At 34.6% G+C, this 21,440-nt stretch overlaps 1 protein-coding gene across 1 annotated transcript; it reads right to left on the bottom strand.

Moving 5' to 3' along the window:
- Positions 1 to 663: 663 nt before the first annotated feature.
- LOC102806159 (F-box/LRR-repeat protein 18-like) lies at positions 664 to 21,348 on the bottom strand. Its single transcript, XM_085496452.1, has 4 exons — positions 20,329 to 21,348; positions 20,131 to 20,235; positions 1,918 to 2,037; positions 664 to 1,015 (listed from the first exon to the last, which is right to left on the bottom strand). The coding sequence occupies exons 1-4, from the start codon at positions 20,565 to 20,567 to the stop codon at positions 853 to 855; spliced, it is 627 nt and encodes a 208-aa protein (XP_085352578.1). The 5' UTR covers positions 20,568 to 21,348; the 3' UTR covers positions 664 to 852.
- Positions 21,349 to 21,440: the final 92 nt, after the last annotated feature.

Genomic DNA, 21,440 nt, shown 5'->3' with positions numbered 1-21,440 from the left:
TAACTTTTTTCACCTTGTATAATATGGAAAATAAAACAACAATTAAAGTTGATCCAAGATATCCTTTTTGTCAAATGTCATTGTATATCCATATTTGATACTATGGATCAATTTTGTCACATAGTAGACACAAATGATATCTCAAGTACTAATCATATTTCAATGAGACTTGCTACATAGATCTTCTAAGACTATGCAGAGACTCTATTAGTTTCAGGGTAAATAATTGTGGATATTAATTACCTAATTTGCATAATTAGTTAATTGTTTCTATGAATGTTCCACTGATAAATAAAGAACCACGAATTGGATTCTAATGAAACTTTTATAGAGTACTCATCATCACATTTCAATGAATCTAGAACTATGCAGAGACCAAATTAGTTTTTGATAAATATTAGTCATATTAGTTACCTGATTTACATATTTAGTTTTCAGTTTTTCCATCAATATCTCAGGTACAAGTAATTTTGAATTAATTTTTAATGTGTCTTCAATACTCTCAGCACACGGGAGTTCTTTCTAAGCCTTCTATGATATACTTTCTGTTTTGTTACCCGTGTATAGAAAATATATATCACTTTGTGTTGAAACACCACAGTTTCTCGCAGTTGTTTATATGATTAAAACGTTATCGCAAAAGAAAACACAAGACACGTAGGATCAAAAGAAATGCCCGCTTTGCCAATCTATTTATTAGTTGTCTGAGATTTAGTGTACGAGTTCAAAACCAAGCAGGGGCAGTGACATTCTTCATTGCTAGTTTATTATGACAATGCCGTTTCATTACAGTGAATGGTTGAAGTGGTCCTCCCATTACCATGTATTCAATTCTGAACCCAATGAGTTTATTTATCCAAGTGCTGACTTCCACAAAAAACAGGAGACATCATGATTATTATACTTGACAATTTCTTTAAGATGAACGTCTGGTATTGATGCAATTATGTCTGGCAATCTGTCATGTGTCAGTGGATGTACTGCAACACTTAATGATTGACTTCTTGGACCATAGCTGTAAATGAAGACCAATAACTAATGTAAAAAACTAATGTTTCACAGCTAACTATTTTGCTTGTATCCAAGCAATTAATAGTGAGTACAAATGTAATAGAATATCTGCATAGCAAATTTGTTGAAATATCTTGCAAGCAACACCATTCATGCATAACAAAAAGTGCCAAAACAATTTTGAAATAAAAATAGGGCATGTAGGAACATAAATACTGTACCATACATATAATATATTTGTTGTGCGTCTGCCCGGAGTCATATCTCAGAATCCCTAAGACCGATTCTGCTCATTCTTTGCATGTGCCTAGTACTTTATGTGGGACATATGCACATGCAGTGGTTTAGCAATTCGATTCAAAATGGCTGACTGGCAGCCATCTTGTTTTTTGAAAATGTTGTACCGGTATTTTGGACATGCTTTGTCAGTTGTCATTCAAACTTGGTACATAGATTATACATGTTAGGATACATGTCCATGACGATTTATTCCACAATGGCATCAAAGATGGTCGACTGGCAGGCATCTTGTTATTTTTTATGCGGTATCTTGGACATGCTCTGTCAGTTTTCATTCAAATTTGGTACATACATGTATTTTATAACTCATGAACAATCCGAATCGCAACACAGCAATTAAACACAACACAACACCATAGCATCAACAATATTGACATACATGTATGAGGGATGCACATATTTGTATTCAGCGTTATTTCAGCTTCCAACGTACACTCTACCATTTCACCTTTTCGTACTGTGTAAATATACATGTGATAAATGCACAATATTTCCTAGAGGCTGACATCAGCAGACAACCGTGTTTACCACCACTCAGATAGATACCAAACTCTGGCAATAATCACTCATATTAACTGAGGTCAACATTGTGGGATTATTACCTACCTTTTCAGAATATGCTTTCGAACAGATTTACAAGTATTTAATGGTGAATGACAGAACAGGTAGAAAGCAGTCAACTTAGGACAGTTATCAAATAGCTGATACACTCCTAATATGTCAAAACTGAGAGAGAGAAAAAATCAGACAAGTAGTACAAGTACATTGTGATGTCATCAGTGTAATGGGGGTATTACAAATTAATACTGTGAAATACTTTATTTTCGCTGAATAGGCTTTTTGGTTGTTTTGTATGGAATTTATTTTTACTGATGTTTGATGAGTTTAATGTGCAATATAGGAAAAAAAGTATATTCACTGGATTTTATTTTCCTGGAATCATCCCTTCAGTGAAAATAGCGAAAATAAATTCCAAACGAAAATAAAATATTTTACGGTATATCAGAGTTACAGTTCCATGTGATGTGGTCAGTATAATTGGGGGTATTACAAAGTAATATCAGTGTTATAGTTCCATGTGATGTGGTCAGTATAATTGGGGGTATTACAAAGTAACATCAGTGTTATAGTTCCATGTGATGTGGTCAATATAATTGGGGATATTACAAAGTAATATCAGTGTTATAGTTTCATGAGATGTGGTCAGTATAATTGGGGATATTACAAAGTAACATCAGTGTTATAGTTCCATGAGATGTGGTCAGTATAATTGGGGATATTACAAAGTAACATCAGTGTTATAGTTTCATGAGATGTGGTCAGTATAATTAGGGGTATTACAAAGTAATATCAGTGTTATAGTTCCATGTGATGTGGTCAGTATAATTGGGGGTATTACAAAGTAATATCAGTGTTATAGTTCCATGAGATGTGGTCAGTATAATTGGGGATATTACAAAGTAACATCAGTGTTATAGTTCCATGTGATGTGGTCAGTATAATTGGGGGTATTACAAAGTAACATCAGTGTTATAGTTCCATGTGATGTGGTCAGTATAATTGGGGGTATTACAAAGTAATATCAGTGTTATAGTTCCATGAGATGTGGTCAGTATAATTGGGGGTATTACAAAGTAATATCAGTGTTATAGTTCCATGTGATGTGGTCAGTATAATTGGGGATATTACAAAGTAATATCAGTGTTATAGTTCCATGAGATGTGGTCAGTATAATTGGGGGTATTACAAAGTAACATCAGTGTTATAGTTTCATGAGATGTGGTCAGTATAATTGGGGATATTACAAAGTAATATCAGTGTTATAGTTCCATGAGATGTGGTCAGTATAATTGGGGGTATTACAAAGTAACATCAGTGTTATAGTTCCATGAGATGTGGTCAGTATAATTGGGGATATTACAAAGTAATATCAGTGTTATAGTTCCATGAGATGTGGTCAGTATAATTGGGGATATTACAAAGTAACATCAGTGTTATAGTTTCATGAGATGTGGTCAGTATAATTGGGGATATTACAAAGTAACATCAGTGTTATAGTTCCATGTGATGTGGTCAGTATAATTGGGGATATTACAAAGTAATATCAGTGTTATAGTTCCATGAGATGTGGTCAGTATAATTGGGGATATTACAAAGTAACATCAGTGTTATAGTTCCATGTGATGTGGTCAGTATAATTGGGGATATTACAAAGTAATATCAGTGTTATAGTTTCATGAGATGTGGTCAGTATAATTGGGGGTATTACAAAGTAACATCAGTGTTATAGTTCCATGAGATGTGGTCAGTATAATTGGGGGTATTACAAAGTAATATCAGTGTTATAGTTCCATGAGATGTGGTCAGTATAATTGGGGGTATTACAAAGTAATATCGTTGTTATAGTTCCATGAGATGTGGTCAGTATAATTGGGGGTATTACAAAGTAACATCAGTGTTATAGTTCCATGTGATGTGGTCAGTATAATTGGGGGTATTACAAAGTAATATCAGTGTTATAGTTCCATGAGATGTGGTCAGTATAATTGGGGGTATTACAAAGTAATATCAGTGTTATAGTTCCATGAGATGTGGTCAGTATAATTGGGGGTATTACAAAGTAACATCAGTGTTATAGTTCCATGTGATGTGGTCAGTATAATTGGGGATATTACAAAGTAATATCAGTGTTATAGTTCCATGAGATGTGGTCAGTATAATTGGGGATATTACAAAGTAACATCAGTGTTATAGTTCCATGTGATGTGGTCAGTATAATTGGGGGTATTACAAAGTAACATCAGTGTTATAGTTCCATGAGATGTGGTCAGTATAATTGGGGGTATTACAAAGTAATATCAGTGTTATAGTTCCATGAGATGTGGTCAGTATAATTGGGGGTATTACAAAGTAACATCAGTGTTATAGTTCCATGTGATGTGGTCAGTATAATTGGGGGTATTACAAAGTAATATCAGTGTTATAGTTCCATGAGATGTGGTCAGTATAATTGGGGGTATTACAAAGTAACATCAGTGTTATAGTTCCATGTGATGTGGTCAGTATAATTGGGGGTATTACAAAGTAACATCAGTGTTATAGTTCCATGAGATGTGGTCAGTATAATTGGGGGTATTACAAAGTAACATCAGTGTTATAGTTTCATGAGATGTGGTCAGTATAATTGGGGGTATTACAAAGTAACATCAGTGTTATAGTTCCATGAGATGTGGTCAGTATAATTGGGGGTATTACAAAGTAACATCAGTGTTATAGTTTCATGAGATGTGGTCAGTATAATTAGGGGTATTACAAAGTAACATCAGTGTTATAGTTCCATGTGATGTGGTCAGTATAATTGGGGGTATTACAAAGTAACATCAGTGTTATAGTTCCATGAGATGTGGTCAGTATAATTGGGGATATTACAAAGTAACATCAGTGTTATAGTTCCATGAGATGTGGTCAGTATAATTGGGGGTATTACAAAGTAACATCAGTGTTATAGTTCCATGTGATGTGGTCAGTATAATTGGGGGTATTACAAAGTAATATCAGTGTTATAGTTCCATGAGATGTGGTCAGTATAATTGGGGGTATTACAAAGCAATATCAGTGTTATAGTTCCATGTGATGTGGTCAGTATAATTGGGGGTATTACAAAGTAACATCAGTGTTATAGTTCCATGAGATGTGGTCAGTATAATTGGGGGTATTACAAAGTAACATCAGTGTTATAGTTTCATGAGATGTGGTCAGTATAATTGGGGGTATTACAAAGTAATATCAGTGTTATAGTTCCATGAGATGTGGTCAGTATAATTGGGGGTATTACAAAGTAATATCAGTGTTATAGTTCCATGAGATGTGGTCAGTATAATTGGGGGTATTACAAAGTAATATCAGTGTTATAGTTCCATGAGATGTGGTCAGTATAATTGGGGGTATTACAAAGTAATATCAGTGTTATAGTTCCATGAGATGTGGTCAGTATAATTGGGGGTATTACAAAGTAATATCAGTGTTATAGTTCCATGAGATGTGGTCAGTATAATTGGGGGTATTACAAAGTAATATCAGTGTTATAGTTCCATGAGATGTGGTCAGTATAATTGGGGGTATTACAAAGCAATATCAGTGTTATAGTTCCATGTGATGTGGTCAGTATAATTGGGGGTACTAGTATTACAAAGTAATATCAGTGTTATAGTTCCATGTGATGTGGTCAGTATAATTGGGGGTATTACAAAGTAACATCAGTGTTATAGTTCCATGAGATGTGGTCAGTATAATTGGGGGTATTACAAAGTAATATCAGTGTTATAGTTCCATGTGATGTGGTCAGTATAAATGGGGGTATTACAAAGTAACATCAGTGTTATAGTTCCATGAGATGTGGTCAGTATAATTGGGGGTACTAGTATTACAAAGTAATATCAGTGTTATAGTTTCATGAGATGTGGTCAGTATAATTGGGGATATTACAAAGTAATATCAGTGTTATAGTTTCATGAGATGTGGTCAGTATAATTGGGGGTATTACAAAGTAACATCAGTGTTATAGTTCCATGAGATGTGGTCAGTATAATTGGGGGTATTACAAAGTAATATCAGTGTTATAGTTCCATGTGATGTGGTCAGTATAATTGGGGGTATTACAAAGTAACATCAGTGTTATAGTTCCATGAGATGTGGTCAGTATAATTGGGGGTATTACAAAGTAACATCAGTGTTATAGTTCCATGAGATGTGGTCAGTATAATTGGGGGTATTACAAAGTAATATCAGTGTTATAGTTCCATGTGATGTGGTCAGTATAATTGGGGATATTACAAAGTAACATCAGTGTTATAGTTCCATGAGATGTGGTCAGTATAATTGGGGATATTACAAAGTAATATCAGTGTTATAGTTTCATGAGATGTGGTCAGTATAATTGGGGGTATTACAAAGTAACATCAGTGTTATAGTTTCATGAGATGTGGTCAGTATAATTGGGGGTATTACAAAGTAATATCAGTGTTATAGTTCCATGTGATGTGGTCAGTATAATTGGGGGTATTACAAAGTAATATCAGTGTTATAGTTCCATGTGATGTGGTCAGTATAAATGGGGGTATTACAAAGTAACATCAGTGTTATAGTTCCATGAGATGTGGTCAGTATAATTGGGGGTACTAGTATTACAAAGTAATATCAGTGTTATAGTTTCATGAGATGTGGTCAGTATAATTGGGGGTATTACAAAGTAATATCAGTGTTATAGTTTCATGAGATGTGGTCAGTATAATTGGGGATATTACAAAGTAATATCAGTGTTATAGTTCCATGTGATGTGGTCAGTATAATTGGGGATATTACAAAGTAACATCAGTGTTATAGTTCCATGTGATGTGGTCAGTATAATTGGGGGTATTACAAAGTAATATCAGTGTTATAGTTTCATGAGATGTGGTCAGTATAATTGGGGGTATTACAAAGTAACATCAGTGTTATAGTTCCATGAGATGTGGTCAGTATAATTGGGGGTATTACAAAGTAACATCAGTGTTATAGTTCCATGAGATGTGGTCAGTATAATTGGGGGTATTACAAAGTAACATCAGTGTTATAGTTTCATGAGATGTGGTCAGTATAATTGGGGGTATTACAAAGTAATATCAGTGTTATAGTTTCATGAGATGTGGTCAGTATAATTGGGGATATTACAAAGTAACATCAGTGTTATAGTTCCATGTGATGTGGTCAGTATAATTGGGGGTATTACAAAGTAACATCAGTGTTATAGTTCCATGAGATGTGGTCAGTATAATTGGGGGTATTACAAAGTAATATCAGTGTTATAGTTCCATGAGATGTGGTCAGTATAATTGGGGGTATTACAAAGTAATATCAGTGTTATAGTTCCATGAGATGTGGTCAGTATAATTGGGGGTATTACAAAGTAACATCAGTGTTATAGTTTCATGAGATGTGGTCAGTATAATTGGAGGTATTACAAAGTAACATCAGTGTTATAGTTCCATGTGATGTGGTCAGTATAATTGGGGGTATTACAAAGTAACATCAGTGTTATAGTTTCATGAGATGTGGTCAGTATAATTGGGGATATTACAAAGTAACATCAGTGTTATAGTTCCATGTGATGTGGTCAGTATAATTGGAGGTATTACAAAGTAACATCAGTGTTATAGTTCCATGAGATGTGGTCAGTATAATTGGGGGTATTACAAAGTAATATCAGTGTTATAGTTCCATGAGATGTGGTCAGTATAATTGGGGGTATTACAAAGTAATATCAGTGTTATAGTTCCATGAGATGTGGTCAGTATAATTGGGGGTATTACAAAGTAATATCAGTGTTATAGTTTCATGAGATGTGGTCAGTATAATTGGGGGTATTACAAAGTAATATCAGTGTTATAGTTCCATGAGATGTGGTCAGTATAATTGGGGGTATTACAAAGTAACATAAGTGTTATAGTTCCATGTGATGTGGTCAGTATAATTGGGGGTATTACAAAGTAACATCAGTGTTATAGTTCCATGAGATGTGGTCAGTATAATTGGGGGTATTACAAAGTAACATCAGTGTTATAGTTTCATGAGATGTGGTCAGTATAATTGGGGATATTACAAAGTAACATCAGTGTTATAGTTCCATGTGATGTGGTCAGTATAATTGGGGGTATTACAAAGTAACATCAGTGTTATAGTTCCATGAGATGTGGTCAGTATAATTGGGGGTATTACAAAGTAATATCAGTGTTATAGTTCCATGAGATGTGGTCAGTATAATTGGGGGTATTACAAAGTAACATCAGTGTTATAGTTCCATGTGATGTGGTCAGTATAATTGGGGGTATTACAAAGTAACATCAGTGTTATAGTTCCATGAGATGTGGTCAGTATAATTGGGGGTATTACAAAGTAATATCAGTGTTATAGTTCCATGTAATGTGGTCAGTATAATTGGGGGTATTACAAAGTAACATCAGTGTTATAGTTTCATGAGATGTGGTCAGTATAATTGGGGGTATTACAAAGTAACATCAGTGTTATAGTTCCATGTGATGTGGTCAGTATAATTGGAGGTATTACAAAGTAACATCAGTGTTATAGTTCCATGAGATGTGGTCAGTATAATTGGGGGTATTACAAAGTAACATCAGTGTTATAGTTTCATGAGATGTGGTCAGTATAATTGGGGATATTACAAAGTAACATCAGTGTTATAGTTCCATGTGATGTGGTCAGTATAATTGGAGGTATTACAAAGTAACATCAGTGTTATAGTTCCATGAGATGTGGTCAGTATAATTGGGGGTATTACAAAGTAATATCAGTGTTATAGTTCCATGAGATGTGGTCAGTATAATTGGGGGTATTACAAAGTAATATCAGTGTTATAGTTCCATGAGATGTGGTCAGTATAATTGGGGGTATTACAAAGTAATATCAGTGTTATAGTTTCATGAGATGTGGTCAGTATAATTGGGGGTATTACAAAGTAATATCAGTGTTATAGTTCCATGAGATGTGGTCAGTATAATTGGGGGTATTACAAAGTAATATCAGTGTTATAGTTTCATGAGATGTGGTCAGTATAATTGGGGGTATTACAAAGTAACATCAGTGTTATAGTTTCATGAGATGTGGTCAGTATAATTGGGGGTATTACAAAGTAACATCAGTGTTATAGTTCCATGAGATGTGGTCAGTATAATTGGGGGTATTACAAAGTAATATCAGTGTTATAGTTTCATGAGATGTGGTCAGTATAATTGGGATATTACAAAGTAACATCAGTGTTATAGTTCCATGAGATGTGGTCAGTATAATTGGGGGTATTACAAAGTAACATCAGTGTTATAGTTCCATGTGATGTGGTCAGTATAATTGGGGGTATTACAAAGTAACATCAGTGTTATAGTTCCATGAGATGTGGTCAGTATAATTGGGGGTATTACAAAGTAACATCAGTGTTATAGTTTCATGAGATGTGGTCAGTATAATTGGGGATATTAGAAAGTAACATCAGTGTTATAGTTCCATGTGATGTGGTCAGTATAATTGGGGGTATTACAAAGTAACATAAGTGTTATAGTTCCATGTGATGTGGTCAGTATAATTGGGGGTATTACAAAGTAACATCAGTGTTATAGTTCCATGAGATGTGGTCAGTATAATTGGGGGTATTACAAAGTAACATCAGTGTTATAGTTTCATGAGATGTGGTCAGTATAATTGGGGATATTACAAAGTAACATCAGTGTTATAGTTCCATGTGATGTGGTCAGTATAATTGGGGGTATTACAAAGTAACATCAGTGTTATAGTTCCATGAGATGTGGTCAGTATAATTGGGGGTATTACAAAGTAACATCAGTGTTATAGTTCCATGTGATGTGGTCAGTATAATTGGGGGTATTACAAAGTAATATCAGTGTTATAGTTCCATGAGATGTGGTCAGTATAATTGGGGGTATTACAAAGTAACATCAGTGTTATAGTTCCATGAGATGTGGTCAGTATAATTGGGGGTATTACAAAGTAATATCGTTGTTATAGTTCCATGTGATGTGGTCAGTATAATTGGGGGTATTACAAAGTAACATCAGTGTTATAGTTCCATGTGATGTGGTCAGTATAATTGGGGGTATTACAAAGTAATATCAGTGTTATAGTTTCATGAGATGTGGTCAGTATAATTGGGGATATTACAAAGTAACATCAGTGTTATAATTCCATGAGATGTGGTCAGTATAATTGGGGGTATTACAAAGTAACATCAGTGTTATAGTTCCATGAGATGTGGTCAGTATAATTGGGGGTATTACAAAGTAACATCAGTGTTATAGTTCCATGTGATGTGGTCAGTATAATTGGGGGTATTACAAAGTAACATCAGTGTTATAGTTCCATGAGATGTGGTCAGTATAATTGGGGGTATTACAAAGTAACATCAGTGTTATAGTTCCATGAGATGTGGTCAGTATAATTGGGGGTATTACAAAGTAATATCAGTGTTATAGTTCCATGTGATGTGGTCAGTATAATTGGGGGTATTACAAAGTAACATCAGTGTTATAGTTCCATGAGATGTGGTCAGTATAATTGGGGGTATTACAAAGTAACATCAGTGTTATAGTTCCATGAGATGTGGTCAGTATAATTGGGGGTATTACAAAGTAATATCAGTGTTATAGTTCCATGTGATGTGGTCAGTATAATTGGGGGTATTACAAAGTAACATCAGTGTTATAGTTCCATGAGATGTGGTCAGTATAATTGGGGGTATTACAAAGTAACATCAGTGTTATAGTTCCATGAGATGTGGTCAGTATAATTGGGGGTATTACAAAGTAATATCAGTGTTATAGTTCCATGTGATGTGGTCAGTATAATTGGGGGTATTACAAAGTAATATCAGTGTTATAGTTTCATGAGATGTGGTCAGTATAATTGGGGATATTACAAAGTAACATCAGTGTTATAGTTCCATGAGATGTGGTCAGTATAATTGGGGGTATTACAAAGTAATATCAGTGTTATAGTTCCATGTGATGTGGTCAGTATAATTGGGGGTATTACAAAGTAACATCAGTGTTATAGTTTCATGAGATGTGGTCAGTATAATTGGGGGTATTACAAAGTAACATCAGTGTTATAGTTTCATGAGATGTGGTCAGTATAATTGGGGATATTACAAAGTAACATCAGTGTTATAGTTCCATGTGATGTGGTCAGTATAATTGGGGGTATTACAAAGTAACATCAGTGTTATAGTTCCATGAGATGTGGTCAGTATAATTGGGGGTATTACAAAGTAACATCAGTGTTATAGTTTCATGAGATGTGGTCAGTATAATTGGGGATATTACAAAGTAACATCAGTGTTATAGTTCCATGAGATGTGGTCAGTATAATTGGGGATATTACAAAGTAACATCAGTGTTATAGTTTCATGAGATGTGGTCAGTATAATTGGGGATATTACAAAGTAACATCAGTGTTATAGTTTCATGAGATGTGGTCAGTATAATTGGGGATATTACAAAGTAACATCAGTGTTATAGTTTCATGAGATGTGGTCAGTATAATTGGGGATATTACAAAGTAACATCAGTGTTATAGTTTCATGAGATGTGGTCAGTATAATTGGGGGTATTACAAAGTAACATCAGTGTTATAGTTTCATGAGATGTGGTCAGTATAATTGGGGATATTACAAAGTAACATCAGTGTTATAGTTCCATGAGATGTGGTCAGTATAATTGGGGGTATTACAAAGTAATATCAGTGTTATAGTTCCATGAGATGTGGTCAGTATAATTGGGGGTATTACAAAGTAACATCAGTGTTATAGTTCCATGTGATGTGGTCAGTATAATTGGGGATATTACAAAGTAACATCAGTGTTATAGTTCCATGAGATGTGGTCAGTATAATTGGGGATATTACAAAGTAACATCAGTGTTATAGTTTCATGAGATGTGGTCAGTATAATTGGGGATATTACAAAGTAACATCAGTGTTATAGTTTCATGAGATGTGGTCAGTATAATTGGGGGTATTACAAAGTAACATCAGTGTTATAGTTTCATGAGATGTGGTCAGTATAATTGGGGATATTACAAAGTAACATCAGTGTTATAGTTCCATGAGATGTGGTCAGTATAATTGGGGGTATTACAAAGTAATATCAGTGTTATAGTTCCATGAGATGTGGTCAGTATAATTGGGGGTATTACAAAGTAACATCAGTGTTATAGTTCCATGAGATGTGGTCAGTATAATTGGGGGTATTACAAAGTAATATCAGTGTTATAGTTCCATGTGATGTGGTCAGTATAATTGGGGATATTACAAAGTAACATCAGTGTTATAGTTCCATGTGATGTGGTCAGTATAATTGGGGGTATTACAAAGTAACATCAGTGTTATAGTTCCATGAGATGTGGTCAGTATAATTGGGGGTATTACAAAGTAATATCAGTGTTATAGTTTCATGAGATGTGGTCAGTATAATTGGGGGTATTACAAAGTAATATCAGTGTTATAGTTTCATGAGATGTGGTCAGTATAATTGGGGGTATTACAAAGTAACATCAGTGTTATAGTTCCATGAGATGTGGTCAGTATAATTGGGGGTATTACAAAGTAACATCAGTGTTATAGTTTCATGAGATGTGGTCAGTATAATTGGGGATATTACAAAGTAACATCAGTGTTATAGTTTCATGAGATGTGGTCAGTATAATTGGGGATATTACAAAGTAACATCAGTGTTATAGTTCCATGTGATGTGGTCAGTATAATTGGGGGTATTACAAAGTAACATCAGTGTTATAGTTCCATGTGATGTGGTCAGTATAATTGGGGGTATTACAAAGTAACATCAGTGTTATAGTTTCATGAGATGTGGTCAGTATAATTGGGGATATTACAAAGTAACATCAGTGTTATAGTTCCATGTGATGTGGTCAGTATAATTGGGGGTATTACAAAGTAACATCAGTGTTATAGTTCCATGAGATGTGGTCAGTATAATTGGGGGTATTACAAAGTAATATCAGTGTTATAGTTCCATGAGATGTGGTCAGTATAATTGGGGGTATTACAAAGTAACATCAGTGTTATAGTTCCATGAGATGTGGTCAGTATAATTGGGGGTATTACAAAGTAACATCAGTGTTATAGTTTCATGAGATGTGGTCAGTATAATTGGGGATATTACAAAGTAACATCAGTGTTATAGTTCCATGTGATGTGGTCAGTATAATTGGGGGTATTACAAAGTAACATCAGTGTTATAGTTCCATGAGATGTGGTCAGTATAATTGGGGGTATTACAAAGTAATATCGTTGTTATAGTTCCATGTGATGTGGTCAGTATAATTGGGGGTATTACAAAGTAACATCAGTGTTATAGTTCCATGTGATGTGGTCAGTATAATTGGGGATATTACAAAGTAACATCAGTGTTATAGTTCCATGAGATGTGGTCAGTATAATTGGGGGTATTACAAAGTAATATCAGTGTTATAGTTCCATGAGATGTGGTCAGTATAATTGGGGGTATTACAAAGTAACATCAGTGTTATAGTTCCATGAGATGTGGTCAGTATAATTGGGGATATTACAAAGTAACATCAGTGTTATAGTTCCATGAGATGTGGTCAGTATAATTGGGGATATTACAAAGTAACATCAGTGTTATAGTTCCATGAGATGTGGTCAGTATAATTGGGGGTATTACAAAGTAACATCAGTGTTATAGTTCCATGAGATGTGGTCAGTATAATTGGGGGTATTACAAAGTAACATCAGTGTTATAGTTCCATGAGATGTGGTCAGTATAATTGGGGGTACTAGTATTACAAAGTAATATCAGTGTTATAGTTCCATGTGATGTGGTCAGTATAATTGGGGATATTACAAAGTAATATCAGTGTTATAGTTTCATGAGATGTGGTCAGTATAATTGGGGGTATTACAAAGTAACATCAGTGTTATAGTTCCATGAGATGTGGTCAGTATAATTGGGGATATTACAAAGTAACATCAGTGTTATAGTTTCATGAGATGTGGTCAGTATAATTGGGGGTATTACAAAGTAATATCAGTGTTATAGTTCCATGTGATGTGGTCAGTATAATTGGGGGTATTACAAAGTAACATCAGTGTTATAGTTCCATGAGATGTGGTCAGTATAATTGGGGGTATTACAAAGTAACATCAGTGTTATAGTTCCATGAGATGTGGTCAGTATAATTGGGGGTATTACAAAGTAACATCAGTGTTATAGTTCCATGAGATGTGGTCAGTATAATTGGGGGTATTACAAAGTAACATCAGTGTTATAGTTCCATGTGATGTGGTCAGTATAATTGGGGGTATTACAAAGTAACATCAGTGTTATAGTTCCATGAGATGTGGTCAGTATAATTGGGGGTATTACAAAGTAACATCAGTGTTATAGTTCCATGAGATGTGGTCAGTATAATTGGGGGTATTACAAAGTAATATCAGTGTTATAGTTCCATGTGATGTGGTCAGTATAATTGGGGGTATTACAAAGTAACATCAGTGTTATAGTTTCATGAGATGTGGTCAGTATAATTGGGGGTATTACAAAGTAACATCAGTGTTATAGTTCCATGTGATGTGGTCAGTATAATTGGGGATATTACAAAGTAATATCAGTGTTATAGTTTCATGAGATGTGGTCAGTATAATTGGGGGTATTACAAAGTAACATCAGTGTTATAGTTCCATGAGATGTGGTCAGTATAATTGGGGGTATTACAAAGTAACATCAGTGTTATAGTTCCATGAGATGTGGTCAGTATAATTGGGGGTATTACAAAGTAACATCAGTGTTATAGTTTCATGAGATGTGGTCAGTATAATTGGGGGTATTACAAAGTAACATCAGTGTTATAGTTCCATGAGATGTGGTCAGTATAATTGGGGGTATTACAAAGTAATATCAGTGTTATAGTTCCATGTGATGTGGTCAGTATAATTGGGGATATTACAAAGTAACATCAGTGTTATAGTTTCATGAGATGTGGTCAGTATAATTGGGGGTATTACAAAGTAACATCAGTGTTATAGTTCCATGAGATGTGGTCAGTATAATTGGGGGTATTACAAAGTAACATCAGTGTTATAGTTTCATGAGATGTGGTCAGTATAATTGGGGGTATTACAAAGTAACATCAGTGTTATAGTTCCATGAGATGTGGTCAGTATAATTGGGGATATTACAAAGTAACATCAGTGTTATAGTTCCATGAGATGTGGTCAGTATAATTGGGGGTATTACAAAGTAACATCAGTGTTATAGTTCCATGAGATGTGGTCAGTATAATTGGGGGTATTACAAAGTAACATCAGTGTTATAGTTTCATGAGATGTGGTCAGTATAATTGGGGGTATTACAAAGTAATATCAGTGTTATAGTTCCATGTGATGTGGTCAGTATAATTGGGGGTATTACAAAGTAACATCAGTGTTATATTTTCATGAGATGTGGTCAGTATAATTGGGGGTATTACAAAGTAATATCAGTGTTATAGTTCCATGTGATGTGGTCAGTATAATTGGGGGTATTACAAAGTAACATCAGTGTTATAGTTCCATGAGATGAGGTCAGTATAATTGGGGATATTACAAAGTAACATCAGTGTTATAGTTTCATGAGATGTGGTCAGTATAATTGGGGGTATTACAAAGTAACATCAGTGTTATAGTTTCATGAGATGTGGTCAGTATAATTGGGGGTATTACAAAGTAATATCAGTGTTACAGTTCCATGTGATGTGGTCAGTATAATTGGGGGTATTACAAAGTAATATCAGTGTTATAGTTCCATGTGATGTGGTCAGTATAATTGGGGGTATTACAAAGTAATATCAGTGTTATAGTTCCATGAGATGTGGTCAGTATAATTGGGGGTATTACAAAGTAACATCAGTGTTATAGTTCCATGAGATGTGGTCAGTATAATTGGGGGTATTACAAAGTAATATCAGTGTTATAGTTTCATGAGATGTGGTCAGTATAATTGGGGGTATTACAAAGTAACATCAGTGTTATAGTTCCATGAGATGTGGTCAGTATAATTGGGGGTATTACAAAGTAACATCAGTGTTATAGTTTCATGAGATGTGGTCAGTATAATTGGGGATATTACAAAGTAACATCAGTGTTATAGTTCCATGAGATGTGGTCAGTATAATTGGGGGTATTACAAAGTAACATCAGTGTTATAGTTCCATGAGATGTGGTCAGTATAATTGGGGGTATTACAAAGTAACATCAGTGTTATAGTTTCATGAGATGTGGTCAGTATAATTGGGGATATTACAAAGTAACATCAGTGTTATAGTTCCATGTGATGTGGTCAGTATAATTGGGGGTATTACAAAGTAACATCAGTGTTATAGTTCCATGAGATGTGGTCAGTATAATTGGGGGTATTACAAAGTAACATCAGTGTTATAGTTTCATGAGATGTGGTCAGTATAATTGGGGATATTACAAAGTAACATCAGTGTTATAGTTCCATGTGATGTGGTCAGTATAATTGGGGGTATTACAAAGTAACATCAGTGTTATAGTTCCATGAGATGTGGTCAGTATAATTGGGGGTATTACAAAGTAATATCAGTGTTATAGTTTCATGAGATGTGGTCAGTATAATTGGGGGTATTACAAAGTAACATCAGTGTTATAGTTCCATGAGATGTGGTCAGTATAATTGGGGATATTACAAAGTAACATCAGTGTTATAGTTCCATGAGATGTGGTCAGTATAATTGGGGGTACTAGTATTACAAAGTAATATCAGTGTTATAGTTCCATGTGATGTGGTCAGTATAATTGGGGGTATTACAAAGTAATATCAGTGTTATAGTTTCATGAGATGTGGTCAGTATAATTGGGGGTATTACAAAGTAATATCAGTGTTATAGTTTCATGAGATGTGGTCAGTATAATTGGGGGTATTACAAAGTAATATCAGTGTTATAGTTTCATGAGATGTGGTCAGTATAATTGGGGGTATTACAAAGTAACATCAGTGTTATAGTTCCATGAGATGTGGTCAGTATAATTGGGGATATTACAAAGTAACATCAGTGTTATAGTTCCATGAGATGTGGTCAGTATAATTGGGGGTACTAGTATTACAAAGTAATATCAGTGTTATAGTTCCATGTGATGTGGTCAGTATAATTGGGGATATTACAAAGTAATATCAGTGTTATAGTTTCATGAGATGTGGTCAGTATAATTGGGGGTATTACAAAGTAACATCAGTGTTATAGTTCCATGAGATGTGGTCAGTATAATTGGGGGTATTACAAAGTAACATCAGTGTTATAGTTTCATGAGATGTGGTCAGTATAATTGGGGATATTACAAAGTAACATCAGTGTTATAGTTCCATGTGATGTGGTCAGTATAATTGGGGGTATTACAAAGTAATATCAGTGTTATAGTTTCATGAGATGTGGTCAGTATAATTGGGGGTATTACAAAGTAATATCAGTGTTATAGTTCCATGAGATGTGGTCAGTATAATTGGGGGTATTACAAAGTAATATCAGTGTTATAGTTCCATGAGATGTGGTCAGTATAATTGGGGATATTACAAAGTAATATCAGTGTTATAGTTCCATGTGATGTGGTCAGTATAATTGGGGGTATTACAAAGTAATATCAGTGTTATAGTTCCATGTGATGTGGTCAGTATAATTGGGGGTATTACAAAGTAACATCAGTGTTATAGTTCCATGAGATGTGGTCAGTATAATTGGGGGTATTACAAAGTAACATCAGTGTTATAGTTCCATGTGATGTGGTCAGTATAATTGGGGGTATTACAAAGTAACATCAGTGTTATAGTTCCATGAGATGTGGTCAGTATAATTGGGGGTATTACAAAGTAACATCAGTGTTATAGTTCCATGTGATGTGGTCAGTATAATTGGGGGTATTACAAAGTAACATCAGTGTTATAGTTTCATGAGATGTGGTCAGTATAATTGGGGGTATTACAAAGTAATATCAGTGTTATAGTTCCATGAGATGTGGTCAGTATAATTGGGGGTATTACAAAGTAATATCAGTGTTATAGTTCCATGTGATGTGGTCAGTATAATTGGGGGTATTACAAAGTAACATCAGTGTTATAGTTCCATGTGATGTGGTCAGTATAATTGGGGGTATTACAAAGTAACATCAGTGTTATAGTTCCATGAGATGTGGTCAGTATAATTGGGGGTACTAGTATTACAAAGTAATATCAGTGTTATAGTTCCATGTGATGTGGTCAGTATAATTGGGGGTATTACAAAGTAACATCAGTGTTATAGTTCCATGAGATGTGGTCAGTATAATTGGGGGTATTACAAAGTAACATCAGTGTTATAGTTCCATGTGATGTGGTCAGTATAATTGGGGGTATTACAAAGTAACATCAGTGTTATAGTTTCATGAGATGTGGTCAGTATAATTGGGGGTATTACAAAGTAATATCAGTGTTATAGTTCCATGAGATGTGGTCAGTATAATTGGGGGTATTACAAAGTAATATCAGTGTTATAGTTCCATGAGATGTGGTCAGTATAATTGGGGGTATTACAAAGTAACATCAGTGTTATAGTTCCATGTGATGTGGTCAGTATAATTGGGGGTATTACAAAGTAACATCAGTGTTATAGTTCCATGAGATGTGGTCAGTATAATTGGGGGTACTAGTATTACAAAGTAATATCAGTGTTATAGTTCCATGTGATGTGGTCAGTATAATTGGGGATATTACAAAGTAATATCAGTGTTATAGTTTCATGAGATGTGGTCAGTATAATTGGGGGTATTACAAAGTAACATCAGTGTTATAGTTTCATGAGATGTGGTCAGTATAATTGGGGGTATTACAAAGTAACATCAGTGTTATAGTTCCATGTGATGTGGTCAGTATAATTGGGGGTATTACAAAGTAATATCAGTGTTATAGTTCCATGAGATGTGGTCAGTATAATTGGGGGTATTACAAAGTAATATCAGTGTTATAGTTCCATGAGATGTGGTCAGTATAATTGGGGGTATTACAAAGTAACATCAGTGTTATAGTTCCATGTGATGTGGTCAGTATAATTGGGGGTATTACAAAGTAACATCAGTGTTATAGTTTCATGAGATGTGGTCAGTATAATTGGGGGTATTACAAAGTAATATCAGTGTTATAGTTCCATGAGATGTGGTCAGTATAATTGGGGGTATTACAAAGTAACATCAGTGTTATAGTTCCATGTGATGTGGTCAGTATAATTGGGGGTATTACAAAGTAACATCAGTGTTATAGTTCCATGAGATGTGGTCAGTATAATTGGGGGTATTACAAAGTAACATCAGTGTTATAGTTTCATGAGATGTGGTCAGTATAATTGGGGGTATTACAAAGTAATATCAGTGTTATAGTTCCATGTGATGTGGTCAGTATAATTGGGGGTATTACAAAGTAACATCAGTGTTATAGTTTCATGAGATGTGGTCAGTATAATTGGGGGTATTACAAAGTAATATCAGTGTTATAGTTCCATGTGATGTGGTCAGTATAATTGGGGATATTACAAAGTAACATCAGTGTTATAGTTCCATGAGATGTGGTCAGTATAATTGGGGGTATTACAAAGTAATATCAGTGTTATAGTTCCATGTGATGTGGTCAGTATAATTGGGGGTATTACAAAGTAACATCAGTGTTATAGTTCCATGAGATGTGGTCAGACAGGAGGTAAAATTATTCAGTAAACTCATACATATGTTTATAATTACTATTATACATCTGTCACCATAACATCACAAGTTACAGTGTGTCGTAATTTTGCAATATTTTACAAGGTATTTTCATCCTACCATATAAGGAAATGTGAATTCCAAATATGTAATGATTACCCGCATAAGTGTTCTCTAATAATAAGAACAAACATGGCTGCCACCTGGGTTTGACAGGACTCCACACAAAGAAGTTCGTTGATTCTGTTCTAAAATTTTTGGATTTTGGCATTCCCATAATGTATCCTTGGAAGGAAAAGATGTATTATTATAATAAGGTTATTACAAGGATACCTCAAAGTATGCACTCAGACAGTGCTCGGTTACATCAACCTCAGCTGCGCATCGGTTGATACTTCCGCTGTACTGTATGTCTTCGTACATACTTTGAGGTATCCTCATAATAACCTCATATTATGATAACAAAGACTATTTCACCCTATGACTACTTATGCATGTTCTTACCTTATATCCTTGGTTATAATACATATTCTTTGAAGCATCTTACATTGACCAAGTGATGTCCAGAATACATGGTTTAACATTACACTGTTTACATTATGTTCCAATCTGTGAAAAGTTCAAATAAGCTTAGATTGATATTTCACTGTAATATATCAGTTTTCAGTAGCTACCTCTCTGAATGTTGAAATTTGTACATACCTAAGATCTCTTAAATTCTTAAAATGTTGGAATGATTGGTTTAATGCCATCAGGTATGCATGACTACCAGTTCCTATACAGGCCAGTGATAAGCTGGTTAATTGACAACAATGAATTGCTATGGTAACAATGCTGTTGCCATGCAGAACACCAGGTAGACCTATCAGGCTCAGTTTCTTCAGGTTATTCAATCTTGATATAAGAGCAATATCAGAATCTTGGAGTGCCCTGCTTTCCATGCTTGTACAAATAAAATGCCAGATAATGAATCATTAAACTATACTCATAAAGTATAATGACAAAATAATAAATTTATGTCAGAACACATCGTACAGCAAAGGTATTGTTGAGTTGCGATGCGATGCGATGCAGTAGTGTACAATGCACTGTCACATAAATTCCAGTATTTTGTTGAAATCTTTTTTTGAACAGATGTTGCAAAGAAAAGTTTATTTGAACTACCACTTACATAGTTTGTCACTTGGGGTTTGCACCAGGTGCTGTCAGTGATGTATTATAAATTTACATATTTAACTGCTACCTTAGAAGGACTGACTACTCAATCAGATCATAAGCCTTTAACTGCTATATTAGAAAGACTGACTACTCAATCAGATCATAAGCCTTTAACTGCTATCTTAGAAAGACTGACTACTCAATCAGATCATAAGCCTTTAACTGCTATCTTAGAAAGACTGACTACTCAATAAGATCATAAGCCTTTAACTGCTATCTTAGAATGACTGACTACTCAATCAGATCATAAGCCTTTAACTGCTACCTTGGAAAGACCGACTACTCAATCAGATCATAAGCCTTTAACTGCTATCTTAGAAAGACTGACTACTCAATCAGATCATAAGCCTTTAACTGCTATCTTGGAAAGACTGACTACTCAATCAGATCATAAGCCTTTAACTGCTATCTTAGAAAGACTGACTACTCAATCAGATCATAAGCCTTTAACTGCTATCTTAGAAAGACTGACTACTCAATCAGATCATAAGCCTTTAACTGCTATCTTAGAAAGACTCACTACTCAATCAGATCATAAGCCTTTAACTGCTATCTTAGAAAGACTAACTACTCAATCAGATCATAAGCCTTTAACT

The sequence above is a fragment of the Saccoglossus kowalevskii genome, chromosome 1 (genome assembly GCF_978046115.1).
Source record: "Saccoglossus kowalevskii chromosome 1, keSacKowa6.1, whole genome shotgun sequence".
Classification (NCBI taxonomy): domain Eukaryota; kingdom Metazoa; phylum Hemichordata; class Enteropneusta; family Harrimaniidae; genus Saccoglossus; species Saccoglossus kowalevskii.
Note: the sequence above shows the minus strand (reverse complement) of the source record. Positions and strands in the feature narration are given on the sequence as shown.